Raw genomic sequence first — 22357 nt, forward strand, 5'->3', positions numbered from 1 at the left:
GAAAATTAAACCTTTTTAAACTGAGGGAAAATATCCCAATAATTATCTGTTAAGGATCTCTTTGTATACCACATTGTGAGTTCGGCCCTCCGGTTGTAATCTGACCAAGCTGTGCGCTGAGCTTACTCTTGAGCATGTAACTTACAGTCGGCCATGTGAACAGTAATCTTGCTTCAAATCTCACAGCTTGGATTGCTGCTGTTATAATCAGTTTGAGTTTCATGGTTTGTTTCAATTACGACAGTATTTGTAGGACTTGTTGTGTTGAAGAGACATTCGGCATCTGTCAAGCATTGTCAGTATACAACCAGTTTCATCGATAAAATCACATCCAGCTTTTGAGAGTTTAAACATTCATAAATATCAAAGTGTCCACTACTGAAATCGTCACCTGTCAATCTAAGATGTTTAAGAGGCATTGGCGGTTGTCCAAAGGTGTAAAATATTTGGCCATTTCGGTACACTTGAAAGCGACAACCGAACAATTCAGCGGCGGCCATCAACTCGCATGCAGAACCGTAGGTGAAGGGCTTAAGCATTTCACTCTTCTAGTGCTCCTGTGTAGTCTAATTATCTCCTGTACCGTCATCAGTCCACACCTTGAACCTGTCCCAGTCATTCAATACATAAGACACAATGTTCCTCCAGATATCAAGAGTGAGCCTGATATGGCCATGCAATATGTAACAAAGAGAATGGAAAAGGTAGGTGCCATCTCCGGGCATGGAAACCACTCAGTAAGTGACAGTTCTTTGATCGATGGTGATCACCTCGATAGACATGGTAATGGGGGTACGGTTGGAACGATAAAGGAAATGGGTACCTGAACAATGTAAAGTAAGTCTAAAATACCTACACAACTATAATCATAATAAACGAACAATAAAAAACAGCGGAGAAGCCATGGATTAAATAAAAAGACTGCAGTTATCAGCAGGGAGATGTGAATCCCATGGCAAAGTAAGGAAGGGAATGTAGAGACCGGAGCGACGGACGGCCTTATATAGGCAGGCAGCCAACAACGTGGGAGGCGTTGGGATGGGGGACCCAACGCCACCTCACACGGTGACCGAGCTGCAGGCTATGGACGTATATATGTACGCAAGTAGGATTCAGTTAGCGTTGGGAACCCGCGTACCAAATTTCTTGAAGATGGGCCAATAACTAACAAAGACCGTTGAAAAGTTCAATATGGCGGCCGACAGTGGCATCATACCACCGAAATAAGTACGTACATTGGTTTTGGTTAGTGCAGGGAAGCCGCCTACCAAATTTTGTGAAGATGGGGCCATAAATAAGAAAGTTCAACATGGCGGACGTTGTCAACCGTTACATGGAGAATTTCGAAATGAAACCTGCTTAACTTTTGTAAGTAAGCTGTAAGGAATGAGCCTGACAAATTTCAGCCTTCCACCTACACGGGAAGTTGGAGAATTAGTGATGAGTGAGCGAGTAAGGGCCTGGCCTTTTATTAGTGTGTATATATATATTGATCGATCGATCGATATATATATTGGAGTTTGCTAAAGAACACCTGAAGGACTCTGAGATGGTAAGAAATAAGATTCTCTGGTCTGATGAGACCAAGATGGAACTTTTTGGCCTTAATTCTAAGCGGTATGTGTGGAGACAACCAGGCACTGCTCATCACTTGTCCAATACAGTCCCCACAGTGAAGCATGGCGGTGGCAGCATCATGCTGTGGGAGTGTTTTTCAGCTGCAGGGACAGGACGACTGGTTGCAATCGAGGGAAAGATGAATGCGGCCAAGTACAGAGATATCCTGGACAAAAACCTTCTTCAGAGTGCTAAGGATCTCAGACTGGGCCGAAGGTTTACCTTCCAACAAGACAATGACCCTAAGCACACAGCTAAAGTAGCGAAGGAGTGGCTTCACAACAACTCTGTGACTGTTCTTGAATGGCCCAGCCAGAGCCCTGACTTAAACCCAATTGAGCATCTCTGGAGAGACCTAAAAATAGCTGTCCACCAACGTTTACCATCCAACCTGACAGAACTGGAGAGGATCTGCAAGAAGGAATGGCAGAGGATCCCCAAATCCGGGTGTGAAAAACTTGTTGCATCTTTCCCAAGAAGACTCCTGGCTGTATGAGCTCAAAAGGGGGCTTCTACTAAATACTGAGCAAAGGGTCTGAATACTTAGGACCAGGTGATAGTTCAGTTTTTCTTTTTTAATAAATCTGCAACAATTTCAAAAATTCTTTTTTTGTCTGTCAATATGGGTTGCTGTGTGTACATTAATGAGGAAAAAAATTAATTTAAATTATTTTAGCAAATGGCTGCAATATAACAAAGAGTGAAAAATTGAAGGGGGTCTGAATACTTTCCGTACCCACTGTACATACTGTATTCACGTATAAGTCAGGTCTTGAAACCCGAAAAAAGCGATCATAAAATCAGACCCTGACTTATATGCCGGTACAAAAATGCAACACTTAAATTTTTACTTAAAATTAATCCTCCTGCCTCCTCCAATCGCGCACCAGTTTCTCAGACACATCGAATTTTGTAGCAGCAGCACATTTACCAATTTCTTTCGCCCCCTTCAATGACGTTTAATTTAAAACCAGCTTCACATTTTCTTCTGATCGAACTCTTCATCATAGATAAGGGATGCTCTTACGATAAAGGTGTATGAGGGTGTGAGATACAAAAAACAAAAATCAGTGCAAACGTCGCTTTGGAATAGTTTGGGTATTACCGTGTGGTCACGTAGGCACAACACATAGAAATAAAAGGCATTGTGCTCCGTGGTTACTCTCTCAGGTGGGCGTTAGCATATCAATCTCTTCAACCAATAGCGTGAGATTACCACATTCAACTTATACAACCGACATTATACAATACTGGAAATTATATGGCAACATCAAGTCCCGACTTATCCACGAGTATATACGGTATGTACACTCACCTAAAGGTTTATTAGGAACACCTGTTCAATTTCTCATTAATGCAATTATCTAATCAACCAATCACATGGCAGTTGCTTCAATGCATTTAGGGGTGTGGTCCTGGTCAAGACAATCTCCTGAACTCCAAACTGAATGTCAGAATGCGACAGAAAGGGGATTTAAGCAATTTTGAGCGTGGCATGGTTGTTGGTGCCAGACGGGCCGGTCTGAGTATTTCACAATCTGCTCAGTTACTGGGATTTTCACGCACAACCATTTCTAGGCTTTACAAAGAATGGTGTGAAAAGGGAAAAACATCCAGTATGCGGCAGTCCTGTGGGCGAAAATGCCTTGTTGATGCTAGAGGTCGGAGGAGAATGAATGGGCTGACTGATTCAAGCTGATAGAAGAGCAACTTTGACTGAAATAACCACTCGTTACAACCGAGGTATGCAGCAAAGCATTTGTGAAGCCACAACACGCACAACCTTGAGGCGGATGGGCTACAACAGCAGAAGAACCCACCGGGTACCACTCATCTCCACTACAAATAGGAAAAAGAGGCTACAATTTGCATGAGCTCACCAAAATTGGACAGTTGAAGACAGGAAAAATGTTGCCTGGTCTGATGAGTCTCGATTTCTGTTGAGACATTCAAAAGTCAGAATTTGGCGTAAACAGAAAGAGAACATGGATCCATCATGCCTTGTTACCACTGTGCAGGCTGCTTGTGGTGGTGTGGGGGATGTTTTCTTGGCACACTTTAGGCCCCCTTAGTGCCAACTGGGCATCATTTAAATGCCACGGGCTACCTGAGCATTGTTTCTGACCATGTCCATCCCTTCATGACCATCATGTACCCATCCTCTGATGGCTACTTCCAGCAGGATAATGCACCATGTCACAAAGCTCGAATCATTTCAAATTGGTTTCTTGAACATGACAATGAGTTCACTGTACTAAAATGGCCCCCACAGTCACCAGATCTCAACCCAATAGAGCATCTTTGGGATGTGGTGGAATGGGAGCTTCGTGCCCTGGATGTGCATCCCACAAATCTCCATCAACTGCAAGATGCTATCCTATCAATATGGGCCAACATTTCTAAAGAATGCTTTCAGCACCTTGTTGAATCAATGGCACGTAGAATTAAGGCAGTTCTGAAGGCGAAAGGGCGTCAAACACCGGATTAGTATGGTGCTCCTAATAATCCTTTAGGTGAGTGTAGAAGAGTAATCACTAAGTCACACGACATAGTAAACAAATACAATATTTACACAATAGCTGGCAGGGCACTGGTCTAATAATCTCAAATATTAATAGGACAGGCTAATATTTAATGTTCTTAATGTAAAACAGCAAGTGACAACAAACTAAAGTTGCTTCTATGACACCGACAGCATTTTTGTACCGTTATAATTAGTCATGGTTGGTCAATAATGACCTGCACCTTAGTGATAATTTTGCTTGGATTAGCCGTCTAGTCTCCCCCTGCACTTGAGGAAACTGTGGTCACAGTGCTAAAGTTGCAACCTCGCTCAGCCAGTTTCTCCTCTTGCTTTCTAGGAGTGAACATGGCCACTCCGATTTTCATTTGCACCGAAGACGACCAGAGAGCAGTGTGATCGACTTTTTGTGGGCTGAATGTACAGGGAGTGCAGAATTATTAGGCAAGTTGTATTTTTGAGGATTCATTTTAATATGGAACAAACACAGTGCTATCAGTCAATCCAAAATGTTAATAAACCTGAAACCTGAATGTTTCACAACGGAAATGTGAGTGTGAACATCATCAGGGGAATACATATGTGCGCACAATTATTAGGCAACTATTAGTGTGCAGATTTATTATGCAACTAAAGGAAAAATGAAAATTTTCCCATCTCACTTGTTTATTTTCATCTGTTATAGTGAGAATAATAAACAAAACACCTCAAAAGTTACAAATAAACATCTCTGACATTTCAAAATAAATCAATCAATCAATCAATGACCAATATAGCCACCCTTCTTTCCAATAACAGTCATAAGCCTTTCCATTCATGGAGTCTGTCAGTTTCTTGATCTGTTGACGATCAGCTTTTTGTGGAGCAGTGACTACAGCCTCCCAGACACTCTTCAGAGAGGTGGATTGTTTTTCTCCCCCGTAAATCTAGCGTTTAAGAAGTGCCCACAAGTTCTCGATAGGGTTTAGGTCAGATGAGGAAGGGGGGCCATGTCATTATTCCTTCATCTTTAAGGCCTTTACTGGCTGGCCACACAGTGGAGAACTTCGATGCAAGTGATGGAGCATTGGCCTGCATAAAAATCCTGGTCTTTCCTGTATCACTGTTTGAAGAAAGTGTCTTCGAAAAACTGGCAGTAGGTTTGGGAGTTGATTTTGAGTTCATCTTCAATGCAAAAGGTCCAACTAGCTCATCTTTAAAAATACCAGCTCATACCAGTACCCCACCTCCACGTTGGAGTGGAGCTCTGTGCCCATTACTGATCCACAGGTCCATCCATCTGGTCCATCAAGAGTCACTCTCATCTCATCGGTCCATAAAACCTTTGAAAAAAATCTGTCTTCAGATATTTCTTGGCCCAGTTTTGACGTTTCAACTTATGTTTCTTGTTCAGTGGTGGTTGGGTTTCAGCCCTCCTTACCTTGGCCATGTCTTTGAGCACTGAACACCTTGTACTTCTGGGCACTCCAGGTAGGTTGCAGCTCTGGAATATGAAAGTACTGGAGGATAATGGGTTCCTGGTAGCTTCACGTTTGATTCTTCTCAAATCTTTGGCAGCTAATTTGCGTCTTTTGTTCTCAACACGTTTCTTGCGACCCTGTTGACTATTTGCAACAAAATGTTTGATGGTTCTGTGATCACACACCAATATCTTAGCAATTCCAAAAGTGCTGCATCCCTCTGAAAGACTTTTTACAATTTTGACTTTTCAGAGTCAGTTAAATCTCTTTTTTGGCCCATTTTGCCCGAGGAAAACTAGCTGCCTAATAATTCTGCACACCTTGATATAGGGTGTTGATCTCCTTAGGCCACACCCTCCCTCATTACACAAATACACATCACCTGACGTGCTGAAATCCAATAAGCATTCAAGTTAATACAGCTTGGAGTTGGAATATACGCATTAAAAATGATGATATGGTCAAAATACTCACTTGCCTAATAATTGTGCACACAGTGTATATCAGAGGTCAAAATCTTCATTGCTTCATCCGAGTCATGGTACAGACTTGCTCAATGTTGTCATTGGTAGTGGAAGTGGACTGACTTCCTGCTCCTTCTTGCTTAACAATTGCCTGGCCATTTTTTTTTTTTAAATTTCTCAAAGCATTAGTAAAAACTCCACAGTGGTTAAACACCATTGGGCAGAAAGCCTTCTATGGATTTCATCCGATGTACACCTTCAGTCTGTAAAACGTGGACCTCTACTTGTTTCTTTAGTGCAAAATGGAGAGCAGACAGGGCACACTTCCATCCATCCAATCCATTATCCAACCCTCTATATCCTAACTACTGGGTCATGGGGGTCTGCTGGAGCCAATCCCAGTCAACACAGGGTGCAAGGCAGGAAACAAACCCCAGGCAGAGCGCAAGACGCCACACTTATTACTCAAAAACAACAAGGAAAACAAACTGACTGATTAAGGCCAAAACCTGAGCACGATGCCCAAAAACACACCTTGTTTCCACGTGCGAGTGGGTAAAGTTGTACAGTTAACCCAAACAAAACAATCAGAAAAGCGCAGGTAACTGACTGAACTTCATAAATATTAGTTACCTGAACAAATACTGAAAAGAGGTTGATGAGCGCACAAACTAAACAGCATGGCCCACCTTCAGCAAATGTTCATGTGTCAGTGGCATACACAGAAGGAGAAATGGATAATAGGAAGAACTGACTCAAGTTCCTACGTCATCAAATGGATTTTCAGGTTTATCATGCAATCACATTGTTACCTTTATCTTGTTAGGCTTTGTATTTTCTTTCTTTATTTATTTGCTTTGGAAAGCACTGTCTAAATGCATTATACTGACTGATCAATTAATACGGTGTTCAGCCTTATCTTGAATGGAGTGCCCCTTTGTTCTGTATTCTTGACCGCTTTATATAGCGGCTGTTTATAAATGAAGATGATCTCATTTTGTATTTTATTATCTTATCGTGTGCTGCTTTGTTTAACTTTGTAAAGAACCTTGTGAAGGTGATTGCATTAAAGATGCACTTAAGTAAATTCTCGGTCATTCACACCACCTTTTCTGGGTTGCTTTGCACTGGTGCTTACTCCTGCCCATTTGATTGTGCTGTAGACGTAATATTAAATAAATAAATTTGATGTTGTTACCAATCAATCCACACTCAATACCACATAATGACAAGTCTTCAGAAAAATTTGCAAGTTTATCAAAAAAAAAAACAACAACAACTTAAAACTCTCCTTCATGGAAGTATTCAGACCTCATAGTTCAGCACTTGGTAGAAGCTCCTTTAGCGTCAATTCTGGCTTTGAGTCTTCTTGGTAAGTCTATACCAGCTTTGCAGACCTGTATTTTGGGCTGTCTGTTCCATTCTTCCAGGTAGGTCCACTCAAGCACCATTAAATTGGATGGGAAACATCTGTAAGCCAACATCTTCAGGACTCTCCAAATATGTTCAATCGGGTTTAGGTTGGGTCACTAAAAGACACTCAGACGCTTGTTCCCAAGTTACTCCAGAATTGTCTTGGCTGTATGCTTTGGTTCATTGTTGTGCTAACTTGCACCTTGAAGCAGGTTTCCTTCATGGACCTCCTTGCCTCAATTCTGACCAGCCTTTCTTTACATACAGCCTCATAGCATGATGATGCCGCCACCATACGTCAAAGAATGGGATGGTATTAGGCAGTTAATGAGCAGCAATTTGTCTTCACCAGACATACAGTGGTGTGAAAAACTATTTGCCCCCTTCCCGATTTCTTATTCTTTTGCATGTTTGTCACACAAAATGTTTCTGATCATCAAACACATTTAACCATTAGTCAAATATAACACAAGTAAACACAAAATGCAGTTTTTAAATGATGGTTTTATTATTTAGGAGAAAAAATCCAAACCTACATGGCCCTGTGTGAAAAAGTAATTGCCCCCTTGTTCAAAAATCACCTAACTGTGGTGTATCACACCTGAGTTCAATTTCCTGATTACTGCCACACCTGTTTCAAATCACTTCAATAGGAGCTGCCTGACACAGAGAAGTCGACCAAAAGCACCTCAAAAGCTAGACATCATGCCAAGATCCAAAGAAATTCAGGAACAAATGAGAACAGAAGTCATTGAGACCTATCAGTCTGGTAAAGGTTATAAAGCCATTTCTAAAGCTTTGGGACTCCAGCGAACCACAGTGAGAGCCATTATCCACAAATGGCAAAAACATGGAACAGTGGTGAACCTTCCCAGGAGTGGCCGGCCGACCAAAATTACCCCAAGAGCGCAGAGACGACTCATCCGAGAGGTCACAAAAGACCCCAGGACAACATCTAAAGAACTGCAGGCCTCACTTGCCTCAATTAAGGTCAGTGTTCACGACTCCACCATAAGAAAGAGACTGGGCAAAAACGGCCTGCATGGCAGATTTCCAAGACACAAACCACTGTTAAACAAAAAGAACATTAGGGCTCGTCTCAATTTTGCTAAGAAACATCTCAATGATTGCCAAGACTTTTGGGAAAATACCTTGTGGACTGATGAGACAAAAGTTGAACTTTTTGGAAGGCAAATGTCCTGTTATATCTGGCGTAAAAGGAACACAGCAATTCAGAAAAAGAACATCATACCAACAGTAAAATATGGTGGTGGTAGTGTGATGATCTGGGGTTGTTTTGCTGCTTCAGGACCTGGAAGGCTTGCTGTGATAGATGGAACCATGAATTCTGCTGTCTACCAAAAAATCCTGAAGGAGAATGTCCGGCCATCTGTTCTTCAACTCAAGCTGAAGCGATCTTGGGTGCTGCAACAGGACAATGACCCAAAACACACCAGCAAATCAACCTCTGAATGGCTGAAGAAAAACAAAATGAAGACTTTGGAGTGGCCTAGTCAAAGTCCTGACCTGAATCCAATTGAGATGCTATGACCTGCATGACCTTAAAAAGGCGCTTCATGCTAGAAAACCCTCAAATAAAGCAGAATTACAACAATTCTGCAAAGATGAGTGGGCCAAAATTCCTCTAGAGCGCTGTAAAAGACTTATTGCAAGTTATCGCAAACGCTTGATTGCAGTTATTACCTGCTAAGGGTGGCCCAACCAGTTATTAGGTTCAGGGGGCAATTACTTTTTCACACAGGGCCATGTAGGTTTGGATTTTTTTTCTCCCTAAATAATAAAACCATCATTTAAAAACTGCATTTTGTGTTTACTTGTGTTATATTTGACTAATGGTTAAATGTGTTTGATGATCAGAAACATTTTGTGTGACAAACATGCAAAAGAATAAGAAATCAGGAAGGGGGCAAATAGTTTTTCGCACCACTGTAGCTCTTGGAGTACTGCCCAGAGAGTTCAACCAGTGAATCCTTTACCTCATGCCTCAGGAGTCCAAGCAGGGAGTCAAATGCTTTTATTATTCAAGGGCAGCTCCAAGTTAGTCGCTCTACCATAAACACCTGACTGATGAATTTCTGCGGAGACAGTTACCCTTCCAACAAGTTCTGCCATCTCAGCAGAGGACTTCTGAAGCCCTGTTAAGAGTGACCATTGGGTTCTTGATTATCTCTCTGACCAAAAGCCCACCTTATCTGATTACTCAATTTGCCCTGACAGCTTACTCTAGGATGAGTCCCAGAGGTTCTAAACTTCTCCCATTTCAAAATTATTGAGGACAATGGGCCCGTAGGAGCTCTCAAAGCTTTAGAAATTGTTTTCTTTCGTTGTCCCGATCTATGCCTCACCACAATTTAATCACAGAGGTCTACAGAGAGTTCTTTAGACTTCACGACTTATTTTTTTTTGTCCTTACATATGCAGTGTGAATTGTCGCTCCTTCTATACACAGGTACTCTTGTGCCTTTGTAAATGATGTCAATCAATTCAGTTTGCCACAGGTGGACTCAAAGTTCCACACACATCTTGAGGAGAATTAAAGCAAACAGGATGGTCCTGAGCACAATTTGGAGTACCACAGCAACGGAGCCAAAAACTTCTAGGAATGGGAGATTTTACTTGTGATTTTTTAATAAGTTTGCTGACCTTTCTTTAAACATGTTTACACTTGGCCATTAAAAGTTACTGAAAGAAAACTGATAGTCAAATATGGCACATGTATCCATTTAAAATGAAATCCACGACACAATGAAAGGCTCCGAATACTTTCTCAATCCACTGTATATTTAAAACCTTAAAAATGTAGCCATTTTTTTTCCTGAAATGCTGTTACACAAATATTGCATGAACAGGGTGCTCATTTTAGCTTTGAATTAAAGACAGGGATCATGACCAATGAATGAGTTTCTCTTGCCAACTAAAGACAGGGCAGCTACTGCCCTAGGGAGCAACAATCAGGTGCTGGTTTTCTAAGATAATGATCAAGGTTCAAATCGGATTGTGAAACAAAAAAAACATTCATTTTAGGCAGATAGTGTGCCGTAGTGGTGAAGGCTTTGGACCTCAAACCGTGGCATGGTGCAGCCATGAGCAAGTCACTTCACCTGCCTGGGCTCCAAACTGAAAACAGAAACGTAACCAATTGTATCTTAAAGATTGTAAGCTGTCCAGGAGAACAGGGTCTCCCAATTAATAAGCAAGAGACAGAGAAATAGTTTTTTTTTTTTTCCCCTGGGGAAAATCAGGCTTTTTACTGAAAATAGAGGTCTGAACACACCAAAGATCACTAAATAGAAAAATTCTGATTTGGCAATTATAATCCCAGTAAGGCACTGTTTAGAGGTATTGTCACAGGAATTAAGGAGCCCCAGTAATATTTCTTGACCCATTCCTGCTGATTAATTCGTTGGAGTGACAAGTCCTCAAGTGTGTGTATGTCAGAGAGAGGATGCGATCACTATGGCAGTCACTTTTGTCTTTACTCCCTGCTCCACAACTAACCCAAGCAGGTCAACAGTGTGTCCCATAGTGGACTATGCCTTTTTAATCAACCAACAGGTTTCTCAAAGTGGTTGTAGAATATATGAAGGATATCATTACCCACATTAAAGGAACTCTGTCTACTAAGTAAATAAAGTGTCGGCACTACCCTTTCTTATATAGTCCCTCTGTGGCACAGGACCAGCTCAGCCGGTCAATGATGTGCACCTCCCAGTAGTGCTGGGCGATATGGAAAAATCATATATCACGATATGGATTATTTTATATCACAATAACGATATATATCACGATATACCACCCACAATAAAGTACGTTTCCAGTTATTCTCTGAAAAGTTTGACAAAAATATCATTGCATACTTTTTTTTGCAACTTTAATTTTGAAGTGACATTTAACTGAACTGTCACAAAACCACAAGATAGAGTTTCTTTACGAAAAAGTTCATTTTAATTCTTGATTATCACTTATATAAAGAGTAGAGTATGCATTGCATAGCGACAAGACATTATCATTCATTTGTCATAGCCTATTTAATGCAATATTTTCTTTAGTAATTGATAAAATTAGGTTAGAAACGATAGAAACGATAGAAGAGAAACAGGACGATAGACACTTTTCTATCGTCCCCACGATATATATCGTCATATCGCCCAGCACCACCTCCCAGTACTTGTAGCAATACACCCCCCCGCACGCCCTTCCTGAATAGTAACAGAGCACAGAGGCTCTTTGGTGCCGTGAAAGTCAAAAACCAGTTCCTTGTTTTTCCTCATGTTAGGTAGCAGATGCTTCTCTTTACATCAAGAAGCAAGGTTTGCCATCTGACATCTATTACAAATACATCCCAGAAGTACATAATCCTCTGAGAATAATAATAATAAATCTACCACATAATAAAGAGTACAGAAAATGAATGGGGTCTGAATACTTTCTGAATTCCCTCTATACTAATAAATTGAGACTGGTCCTTAGAATTGTTAGCCTCACTTTCTGGCATAGTGGTTAAGGCTTTCAAACCCTGAGGTGGCGAGTTTAAATCCCACTACTGACACTGTGTGACCAGCAGCAAGTCACGTCACCCGCCTGTGGTCCAACTGGAAAAACATGAGAAGTATAACCTGCTACAAGCAGGCAAATAATAATAATAATAATAATAATAATAATAATAATAATAATAATAATAATATAGTCAAATCAAGATCACAGGATAAAGTTACACCAAGTATCAATGCTTCAACCAACATTCACAGTTCGGGCAAGAGGAGTGCCATGACGTACAAATCGAGCGCCTTGGGAGAAAGAAGCAGATGGGACTGCACCAAAAAAGAAAGTGTACTGAAGAAGCATGGTTCTCACCGTCAGGGATCTCCCGGTCGCTGATGTGCTGCAGATAGGTTCCCGTGTCAGGCTCGCTCAGCTCCGCTTCCGCTTGGTAGACCTCCAGAAGTTCTGGCTGCCTCCTCGTCCGGCCAACTTTGGGGCTTCCACCCGGTGAGACGCAACATGACACCGTGTTTCCCATGGCTAGTCAGTCCCAAAATCGCAAGTACTGGTTTCGCTGTTCCTCCCGACCTCACTTACATACACACACACACCAAACCAGGGAACTTCGTAGCAGGCGATCTGTCTAATTCCTCCAGGAGCGGCGCAGCATTGTTACAGTATTAGTTAGCCACTTTCCCGAGAGAGAACGGCAATATCGTTTAAGGCCATCTAAACGGTAAATAAAAAACGCGCTAAAAAGAATAAAAAGAAAAAGAGCAAAGACATAAAAGTTACATCTCTCTAGTTCTACTCTTCCACGCTTACGCTCCGGTCCCTCCCGTGCGTACAGGCGCGCGCCTTGCGTGGAATCGAACGGACAACGCGATGTCGAATTAGCGGCAGACGATTACTCGTGCAGCCCGCTTTCCTTTTAATGGCCCGACGTCAGTGCGAACGCCGCTTTCACCCCTATTACATTCAAAAGGTAACCCGTCCAGTCCACGCCATTCGTTCAGTTAAGGTGGGGAATGCGGAGAAGGAGGTGTGAAAGAAGGCAGAAAAGCCCGGTCGAGGGACGGCTTAGTTTTATTGCCGCACACGCCCCTTGCAGCCCCCCTCCCGGTCCCCTCCCTTCTCTTGCCTCTATCAAACTACAAATGCGAGCTTTCCCCAAGCTCTTTGAACCTCTTTCCAAACAGGACGTCTTTATTTCCTTTTACGCAACTACCAAAATAGTAAGCGCCGGATGATAACGAGCAAGCGACCAACTTACTAACTTCCTATCGATCAAGTTATGTCACTCTGGAAACCCCGAGGCTTTTCAGGCCTACTTCTTGTGATTTTCCTTCGAATATGACAAAGGGGACATAAGCTCACGACAACGACACACACCTCACTACCCGTCGGTTCCCTATTTTTCTAAGACTGTCTCGATCTCCGGCCCGGCTAATGAGGATTCCCACCCCCCTCCCACCTCTAGTTAACCCCTCCTCCCCTCCGGCTAATTCTGCGATCCGCTACCTTCAGCCGCCATCTCCACCATAAAGCGTCAACCAGGGAGAGGAATAGGTCCCGCCCTTTTTGTGGAAACATTCAGTGATTGGCAGAAACTGAAAATTGTCACAATATCTAACGAGTCATTGACGCACTTTACTCCAGAGCAACGTCTCAAAGGCAATTTTTAAGAATCAAAAGTACCCGCCTATACACAGTGATGTAAACGTTGATTGAGCAGAAAGCACGTCAATCATGATTATCCCTCGCGCTACTCTTCTTTGGGAATGTCAATCAAAGTAACGTAGCTCGTATGTAAAAACGAGGTTCCCGATGACGGCCTCTCTCAAAGAACTGGATAAAGTTGATCTTGGGCACTGATTTGCTCAAACCTTTACAAAGTGTCTTTTGACATAACGAAGGTTAAACTTTTGTTCATTTTAAATACAAACATTTGGCAGTCCTCCAAATTATGTAACTGTTCAGAAACGCGTTTATTGGCGGAGACTACATATACAGTCGGCGTTCTGTCTTTAATACGATTAAAACTATCCATAAAAACGCAAATATAAATCTGCGTTAACGATGCATCAAAAGTCAATTTGTAATACGTGCTGTGAGACGAATCCCAGTTTCATTCAGCTGGTCTCAAAGAAATGAATGCTATGGCTTGAAGTTGGCAGAGTGTAGAAAGAGGCTGGATTGCAATAAAATAGAATTATAATAAAATAATATAATAATATTTAATTATAATACTTGGCAAAATATTATTTTAAGTGCTTTCAGTTTGCTGTTATTTCAATGTATATACAATATCCTAAGTATTCGTTGTTAGCAATGGCTAATGGCTGTGCATGACTCCTAACTCGGCAGGACATTTGGTTGATACGGTCTGCAGCTGTCGAAGTTGTGTGGGGGAAAATTAAAACATGTTTGATGGATTGCAGAGTGCAGGGGAAGCTTTTTTCATGTAAATATGTTATTACAGATTTTACACGCAGTTTTTCCTTTATCTGTGACTGGGTCATCCATGGTTCGTCCAGCAGCTGCTCCTTGAGCAACCACAGCGTGCCGTTGCACAGTAAAGTGTTAGTGCAGCCCAAGAGAATTTAAAATGTGAATTTTATAACTTAAATTGATATACCTACCTATTTTACATAGCCTGCTTCATCTTTCACTGTTTATTAAATTAAATTATTAAATTTATTAATACATGTTGTTATTATTTTTTTCTAATATGTAGTGGCTTTTACATCTATATCCATTATACGGTACTTTTCACATCTATCTATCTATTTATCTATCTATCTATCATATAGTGCCTTTCCTATCTATCTATCTATCTATCTATCTATCTATCTATCTATCTATCTATCTATCTATCATATAGTGCCTTTCATATCTATCTATCTATCTATCTATCTATCTATCTATCTATCTATCTATCTATCTATCTAATCCTGCCAACTACAGTATCAATCTATCCAATATGTAGTGCATTTCATTCCTATGTATCATAAAGTGCCTTTCAGATTTATTGTTCATATACTTGCTTTTCGAGTAAACGTTTTTCACTTGTCATTATGGGATGTTGTGTGTAGAATTCTGAGGAACCAAATGAATTTAATCCATTTTGGAATAAGGCTGAAGCATAACAAAATGTGGAAAAAGTGATGTGCTGTGAATACTTTCTGGATGCACTGTAAGTATCTGATCTGTAAGGCACTATATAACAGATACATATCTATCTATCTATCTATCTATCTATCTATCTATCTATCATTATATAGTGCCTTTCACATCTATCTATCTATCTATCTATCTATCTATCTATCTATCTATCTATCTATCTATCATTATATAGTGCCTTCCATATCTATCTATCTATCTATCTATCTATCTATCTATCTATCTATCTATCTATCATATAGTGCCTTTCACTCTATCTATCTATCTATCTATCTATCTATCTATCTATCTATCTATCTATCTATCCTTTCACATTTCTCCATTACACAGTATTTATTGTCTTTTACTTCTGCACTATTATGGACAAACGTTTGCAGACACTTGAATATCCTACCAATATGAGCTTGTTGAACATCCCATTCCAAAGAATCGACAACTATAATATCCTCTACTCTTCTTTCCACAAGACTCTGGAGTGTCTCATTGGTAATTTGTGCCCATTTTTGAGATATTGGATGAGAAGATCAGCATCCAGATTCATCCCAAAGGTATTCAGTACAACAACAACATTTATTTCTATAGCACATTGTCATACAAATGATGCTGTTCAAAGTGCTTTACAAGGTGATGAAAGAAAAAAATAAAAAATATATAAAAATTAGGCAATACTAATTAAGAAAGAATAAAGTAAGATCTGATGGCCAGGGAGGACAGGAAAAAGCAAAAAAAAAACCAAAACTTCAGAGGGCTGTAGAAAAAAACAAACAAAATCTGCAGGGGTTCCATGGCCATGAGACCGCTCAGCCCCCAATAGGCATTCTACTAAACATAAATAATCTAAATCAGTCCTCATGGTTTTCAGGCTTCATGTGGAAGAATAGTAGGGTTGATGTCATGACTCTGTGCAGGCCACTCATGTTCCTCCACATCTTTATGGTCCTGGCTTTGTACACAGGGGCAGAGTAATGCTGAAGCAGGAATTGCTCTATCCCAAACCGTTGTTACAAAGTAGGAAGCACACAATTGTCTAAAATGTATTTGTATGCTGTAGCATTAACAGTAGTCTGCAGGGAAGCAAGGGGCCTAGCGTAAACCCTGCCATTATCCCTCCTTCACTAAACTTTACAGTAGGCACCATTCAGTCCAAAAAGTAGCAGTGCTCTCCTGGCATCCACCAAACCCAGATTTGTCCATCAGACTGCCAGATAATGAAGTGTGACTCATCACTGCAGAGAACACATTTCTACTGCTCCAAAGTCCAATGGCAGGAGGTGTGCTTTACAGGTTTGTTCCTGCCTTGTGTCCTATGCTAGCTGGGATAGGCTCCAGCAGACCCCTGTGTCTCTGCTCAGGACTAAGTGAGTTAGAAAATGACTGACTAACTGAATGGATTCAACTAAAACCTTATGACACTGACTGTTTCACCATTCCAAAGACTCCTTTTGCAACTGTTTCTGAATGGTCATTCACCATTGTGGCTTTCAAGAACTTTCTCTGTCTGTTTGCCAAGCCGTATCAGTGGACTCATTCAAATCTCACTTCAGCACAAACTGCTTCTCGACTGCATTTTAATCCCTGTTCACTGCAATCCTGTATTTTTTTTTATAACTGGACTCTTCTGTAGCAGTTGTTGAGATACTTTTCCAGCTACTCTGCCTTTTCATATTCTGCATCAGTGCTTTTCTTGCTAATGAAAACTAAAATGAAACACGTTGTTAATGAAAAAAATAATGTTTCTGTTAACCAAAACTAAAATTAAAATGAAAAAAAAATATCAGAAAAGTAGAACTGAACAAAAATGAGACAAAGCAAACAAAGCCAGTTCTTGTCATTTTAATTTTCTAGCACAGTCGCCACTATATCTTTAAAGCCATACAGCCATATTTTAGTTTAGAAAAGAACATCTATTTGTGTGTGTGTTGCATGTACCCCTCGCTGCATGGGCATCAGAATCTCATTATCACCTGGCATATTCCGGGGATTTAATTGGTCATTCGGAGCTATCAGTCAAAACTGACAGCCAATACCGAAGCCTCATCACTTACCGGTGACTTCATCTGAGGATTTAATTGGCTGTAGCTGACTGTCAGTCACAGATGTCCTAGTAGTTGGCAGCGAGTGGCAGCTTTTACCAAACTTCAAGAAGGTGCAAAAAACATGCAGCCTGTTCCTTTGGCAGGTTTGTCAAGCTCAAGTTGGCACCCCTGGCTTCAGATTAGGGCAATGTTAAGACTGAAAAATGAACACATAAATAAATAAATAAATACATAAATATAACAGTGTTTCTATTTTTGTATGGCAAAGAATGTAGGAAGTTCTGCAACCGGCATCAATGACCTGCTTTTCCAAATTATGAAAACTCGTGGCTGTATTAGCTCACTGCTATTTGCAAAACAGTTTTGAAGTCAGACTTTGATTTCTTAAATTCATTATTATTATTATTATTATTATTATTATTATTATTATTATTATATTACATAGATTGACTCTTTGTATTTCTTAGAAGGTGAATCAGAGTGCAGTAGCTAGCTAAAGATGTTTATTCTTGCCACTCAAAAAAAGGCCTTATTTTACTAAAATATCGCTTGATTGCTGGCAGCATCGCTGCAGTGACAGACTAATCAGACATGTAGCACGAAGTTAGTCCTATCAGCCAATTTGACGCTACATGTATCCATTTAGTTTGAATCAGGTTATTTAGTACTGATGTTTTAATATCGGCAGAGTGATGGTGCACAGCTAGTGTTCCTGTGACACGGGGCCACGAGCCCACATTTAATTGCTATCCTGCTCAGGCTGTGTATGGAGTTTAAGGTTTAAGGTTTCTTTATTTAGTCAGGTTTACACAAGAAAACATGAAATTTGCCTTCTCAGTTGCATCTAATAACAGACAGAACGAAATAAAACAGACAAATAGAAACAAGAAAGGTTAAGGTAAGGCAGTTAGATAATACATATTTACGCCAAAAAATAAACTGCTCAAAAAAATTAAAGGAACACTTTGAAAACACATCAGATCTCAATGGGAAAAAGAAATCCTCCTGGATATCTATACTGGTATAGACTGGGTAATGTGTTAGGAACGAAAGGATGCCACATCGTTTGATGGAAATGAAAATGATCAACCTACAGAGCCCTGAATTCAAAGACGCCCCAAAAATCAGAGTGAAAAAATGATGTGGCAGGCTAGTCCATTTTGCCCAAATTGAATTGCAGCAACTCCAAATTGTACGCAACACTTTGTATGGCCCCTGTGTTCTTGTATACATGCCTGACAACATCGGTGCATGCTTCTCATGAGATGACAGATGGTGTTGTGGGGCATCACTGAGCTCCTGGACAGTCTGAGGTGCAACCTGGTGGCATTGGATGGACCAAAACATAATGTCCCAGAGGTGTTCTATTGGATTTAGGTAAGGAAAGTGTGGTGGCCAGTCAATGGTATCAATTCCTTCATCCTCCAGGAACTGCCTGCATACTCTCACCACATGAGGCCAGGAATTGTCGTGCACCAGGAGCCACTGTACCAGCATAGGGTCTGACAATGGGTCCAAGGATTTCATCCCTATACCCAATGGCAGCCAAGGTGCCTTTGTCAAGCCTGTAGCGGTCTGTGTGACCCTCCATGGATATGCCTCCCCAGACAATCATTAACCCACCACTAAACTGCTCATGCTGAATGATGTTACAGGCAGCATAATGTTCTCCATGGCTTCTCCAGACCCTTTCACTTCTGTCACGTGCTCAGGGTGAACCTGCTCTCATCTGTAAAAAGCACAGGGCACCAGTGGTGGACCTGCCAATTCTGGTATTCTATGGTGAATGCCAATCGAGCTGCATGCTGCTGGGCAGTGAGCTCAGGGCCCATTAGAGGACATGGGGCCCTTGGGTCACCCTCATGAAGTCTGTTTCTGGTTGTTTGGTCAGAGACATTCACACCAGTGGCCTGCTGGAGGTCATTTTGTAGGGCTCTGGCAGTGCTCATCCTGTTCCTCCTTGCCCAAAGGAGCAGATACTGGTCCTGCTGATGGGTTATGGACCTTCTATGGCCCTCTCCAGCTCTCCTAGAGTAACTGCTTGTCTCCTAGAATCTCCTCCATGCCCTTGAGACTGTGCAGGGAGACACAGCAAACCTTCTGGCAATGACACGTATTGATGTGCCATCCTGGAGAAGTTGGACTACCTGTGCAACCTCTGTAGGGTCCAGGTATCGCCTCATGCTACCAGTAGTGACACTGACTGTAGCCAAATGCAAAACTAGTGAAGAAACAGTCAGAAAAGATGAGGAGGGAAAAATGTCAGTGGCCTCCACCTGTTAAACCATTCATTCCTGTTTTGGGGGTCATCTCATTGTTGCCCCTCTAGTGCATCTGTTGTTAATTTCATTAACACCACAGCAGCTGAAACTGATTAACAACCCCCTCTGCTACTTAACTGACCAGATTAATAGCCCATAAGTTTCATTGACTTTATGCTATACTCTGATTAAAAAGTGTTCCTTTAATTCTTTTGAGCAGTATATTTCTTATTGAAAAGTTGTATGGCACTAGGAAGAAATGAGTTTCTGGACTGATTTTTGTGGGCTTTCAAAGCGACTCTCCTACCTGATTTACTAAACTTTAGTTCTGCGTGTAGTGGGTGACTGTCATCAGTTGAGATGATTTCCAGTTTCTTTAACGTTGCCTGCCCTCTGACACACACACATGCTAGTCAAATCATCTCCATTAGCCCCAATAACTTTAGCTGCGTACTTCGTAATCTGCTGGAGCTTTTTTGAGTTTTGGTTTGTCAGACTATTAAACCAGGCAATGAAACTGAAAGTGAACACAGGCTGGATCAGACTGCGATAGAAGGACAACGTGAAGTCCTTGTCTACTTTAAATAGTTTGAGTCTATGGAGGAGAAATAAGGGCTGGTTGCATTTAGAGAATCATTTTTTTGTATTTGTATTCCATTTAAGATTGTTATCTAGGTAAGTTCCTAAGTATTTATATTTAGTCATTATTTCTACCTCCTCTCCCAGAACTACAATAGGTGAACATACAGATTTCTGCCTCTTAAAATCAAATATCATTTCTTTGGTCTTTTTTACATTCAGAGTGAGAGAGTTTTTATTGCACAAGTTTACCATCCAGTCCACTTGATTTAGATGGTGGCTTTCATCCTCCCCAGATATGCGTCCTATGAGCCTGGTGTCATCCGCATACTTGATAACGGAGCAGCGGTCATTGTTCTGTCTCAGGTCACTTGTGTACACAGTAAACAGTAATGGTGATAAGACGCACACCCATGCGGACTTCCTGTGTTTGAATGGATGACTACTGAAAAAGTGTCCTAAACTTTAACTGTCTGTGAACGGTTTAAAAGAAAGTTCTGAATCCATAGTGTAATAAATGGGTTTACATTCATACTGTTCAATTTCCCAATCAGTATATGAGGCTGATTATTATTGAACGTTGAAGAAAAATCCAAAAATAGTGCTCTGACATGTGAACCAGGCTGATCATTGCCTTTCCTGAATGTTTCTTCCATTTTGTCCCTACTGGGTTTTTTTGGGGAGTTTTTCCTTGTCTTCTTAGAGAGTCAAGGCTTAGGGGCTGTCAAGAGGCTGGGCCCATTGCAGCATTCCTTGTGTAATTTTGGGCCATACAAAAAATAAATTGTATGTATTGTATTGTATCAAGAAAGGTGTATATTTGATGTAAGATAACAAGCAGAGCATCTTCGACACTTCTGTTTGCACAATAAGCAAATTGATTGTTGTCATGAAAAGACTTTATCTCTGTCATTAAAATGTTCAAAGCATTTCACTGGAATAGCTGTAAGTGCCACTGGTCTGTAGTCATTTAAACAGCTTGGCCTAGAAACCTTAGATACAGGGGTAATGATTGATTGTTTCCACAGATTAGGTACAATACCACAGGTCAGAGACCAGTTAAAAAGCAAATGAAAAACTGGAGAGAGCTGCTTAGAGCAAGAATTTAAGAGCCGACCTGATATGCCGTCTGGTCCCACTGCCTGCCGCAAGCCCTTCTCCACTCTCCCATCACAGCAGAATTCCTGGTGTTTTTACAAAGCATCTCCTTTTTTTCTGTATTTTGGGTGTTGAAATCACTTGTTTCAAATCTGGCAAAAAAAAAGTTATTCAGTTCATCTACTAAAAGCTTGTGGTCTTTGTCAGCTGGAAAATTCACATTCTTTTTAGAGCCCAGTCCTGTCATTGTTTTTAGTCCCTTCCAGACCTGCTTTGGATTGTTATCATTAAACCACCTCTTGATTTTTTCCCCATGCATCTTTTTATTTTGTTTAATTAACCTGTTAATCCTTTGCTGTAAAATTCGCTTATCTTCTATCTTATTTTCTTGATGTGCATGTTGCTTTTCCAATAGTAACGCTTTAACCTCTTTAGTGACCCATGGCTTACTGTTTGGGTACAACTTGACAGTTTTTTCCTTAATGATCATAGACTCACAGAATTTCATATATTCGCTGACAGTTGTGAACGATAGGGGGCGCCCTCGCTCCCTTGAACCCCTGTCCACGACTCCAGACACCAGGTAAAAGTGCAAATGTTGACTTTATTTTTCTCCCACAGTGCACAAAGCACACTCTTCTCCACAATACTCATATAATTACAATAATAACCAATAAACCAATCCTCCAGCTCCCAGACGCGTTGCCACCCTTCCACCCAGCTCAGCTCGCCGTCTGGGAGCTCCCACAGTCCTTTTATATCTCCTGACCCGGAAGTGTTTCTGCCCAACAGTCCACAAGTCCTTATTCCTTCCGGGTCAGGGTAAATAGTTGTTTTCTTCAACCCGGAAGTCCGTCGCTCTTCCTGTGACGAACCTCCGGGTCACAGGTCACCTCCTGCAGCTCCCTCCTGTGGCCCCCACGGCATCCAGCAGGGCTTTGCATAAAAACTCCAATGTCCATGATGCCCTGCTGGTCTTCTGGGGACCTCCACGCTGCAAGGAGGGCTCCACCTGGCGGCTTGGGGGTATTGGCCGGGATCAATGGCCGGCCATCCATCACACAGTGTAATAAATATAATTATTTTTTTCTCCAGCCGTCTGGAGTTTTTTTGTTTTTTTCTGTCCCCCCTGGCCATTGAACCTTACTCTTATTCGATGTTAATTAATGTTGATTTATTTTGTTTTCTTATTGTGTCTTTTATTTTTCTTTTCTTTATTATG

General features: G+C 41.1%; 1 protein-coding gene across 2 annotated transcripts in view; it reads right to left on the bottom strand.

Moving 5' to 3' along the window:
* Positions 1–13445, bottom strand: part of ccnyl1 (cyclin Y-like 1) — a 69094-nt gene extending 55649 nt beyond the window's left edge. Inside the window, exon 1 of one of the 2 annotated variants that reach the window (XM_039755307.1) lies at positions 12351–13445. In XM_039755307.1, coding sequence (XP_039611241.1) covers positions 12351–12516 — 166 coding nt within the window. In that variant the 5' untranslated portion in view covers positions 12517–13445. The remainder of the gene's footprint in view (positions 1–12350) is intronic. The other variant, XM_039755310.1, reaches the window with a different exon arrangement.
* Positions 13446–22357: the final 8912 nt, after the last annotated feature.

This window comes from Polypterus senegalus, chromosome 6 (genome assembly GCF_016835505.1).
Source record: "Polypterus senegalus isolate Bchr_013 chromosome 6, ASM1683550v1, whole genome shotgun sequence".
In the NCBI taxonomy this organism is placed as follows: Eukaryota; Metazoa; Chordata; class Cladistia; order Polypteriformes; family Polypteridae; genus Polypterus; species Polypterus senegalus.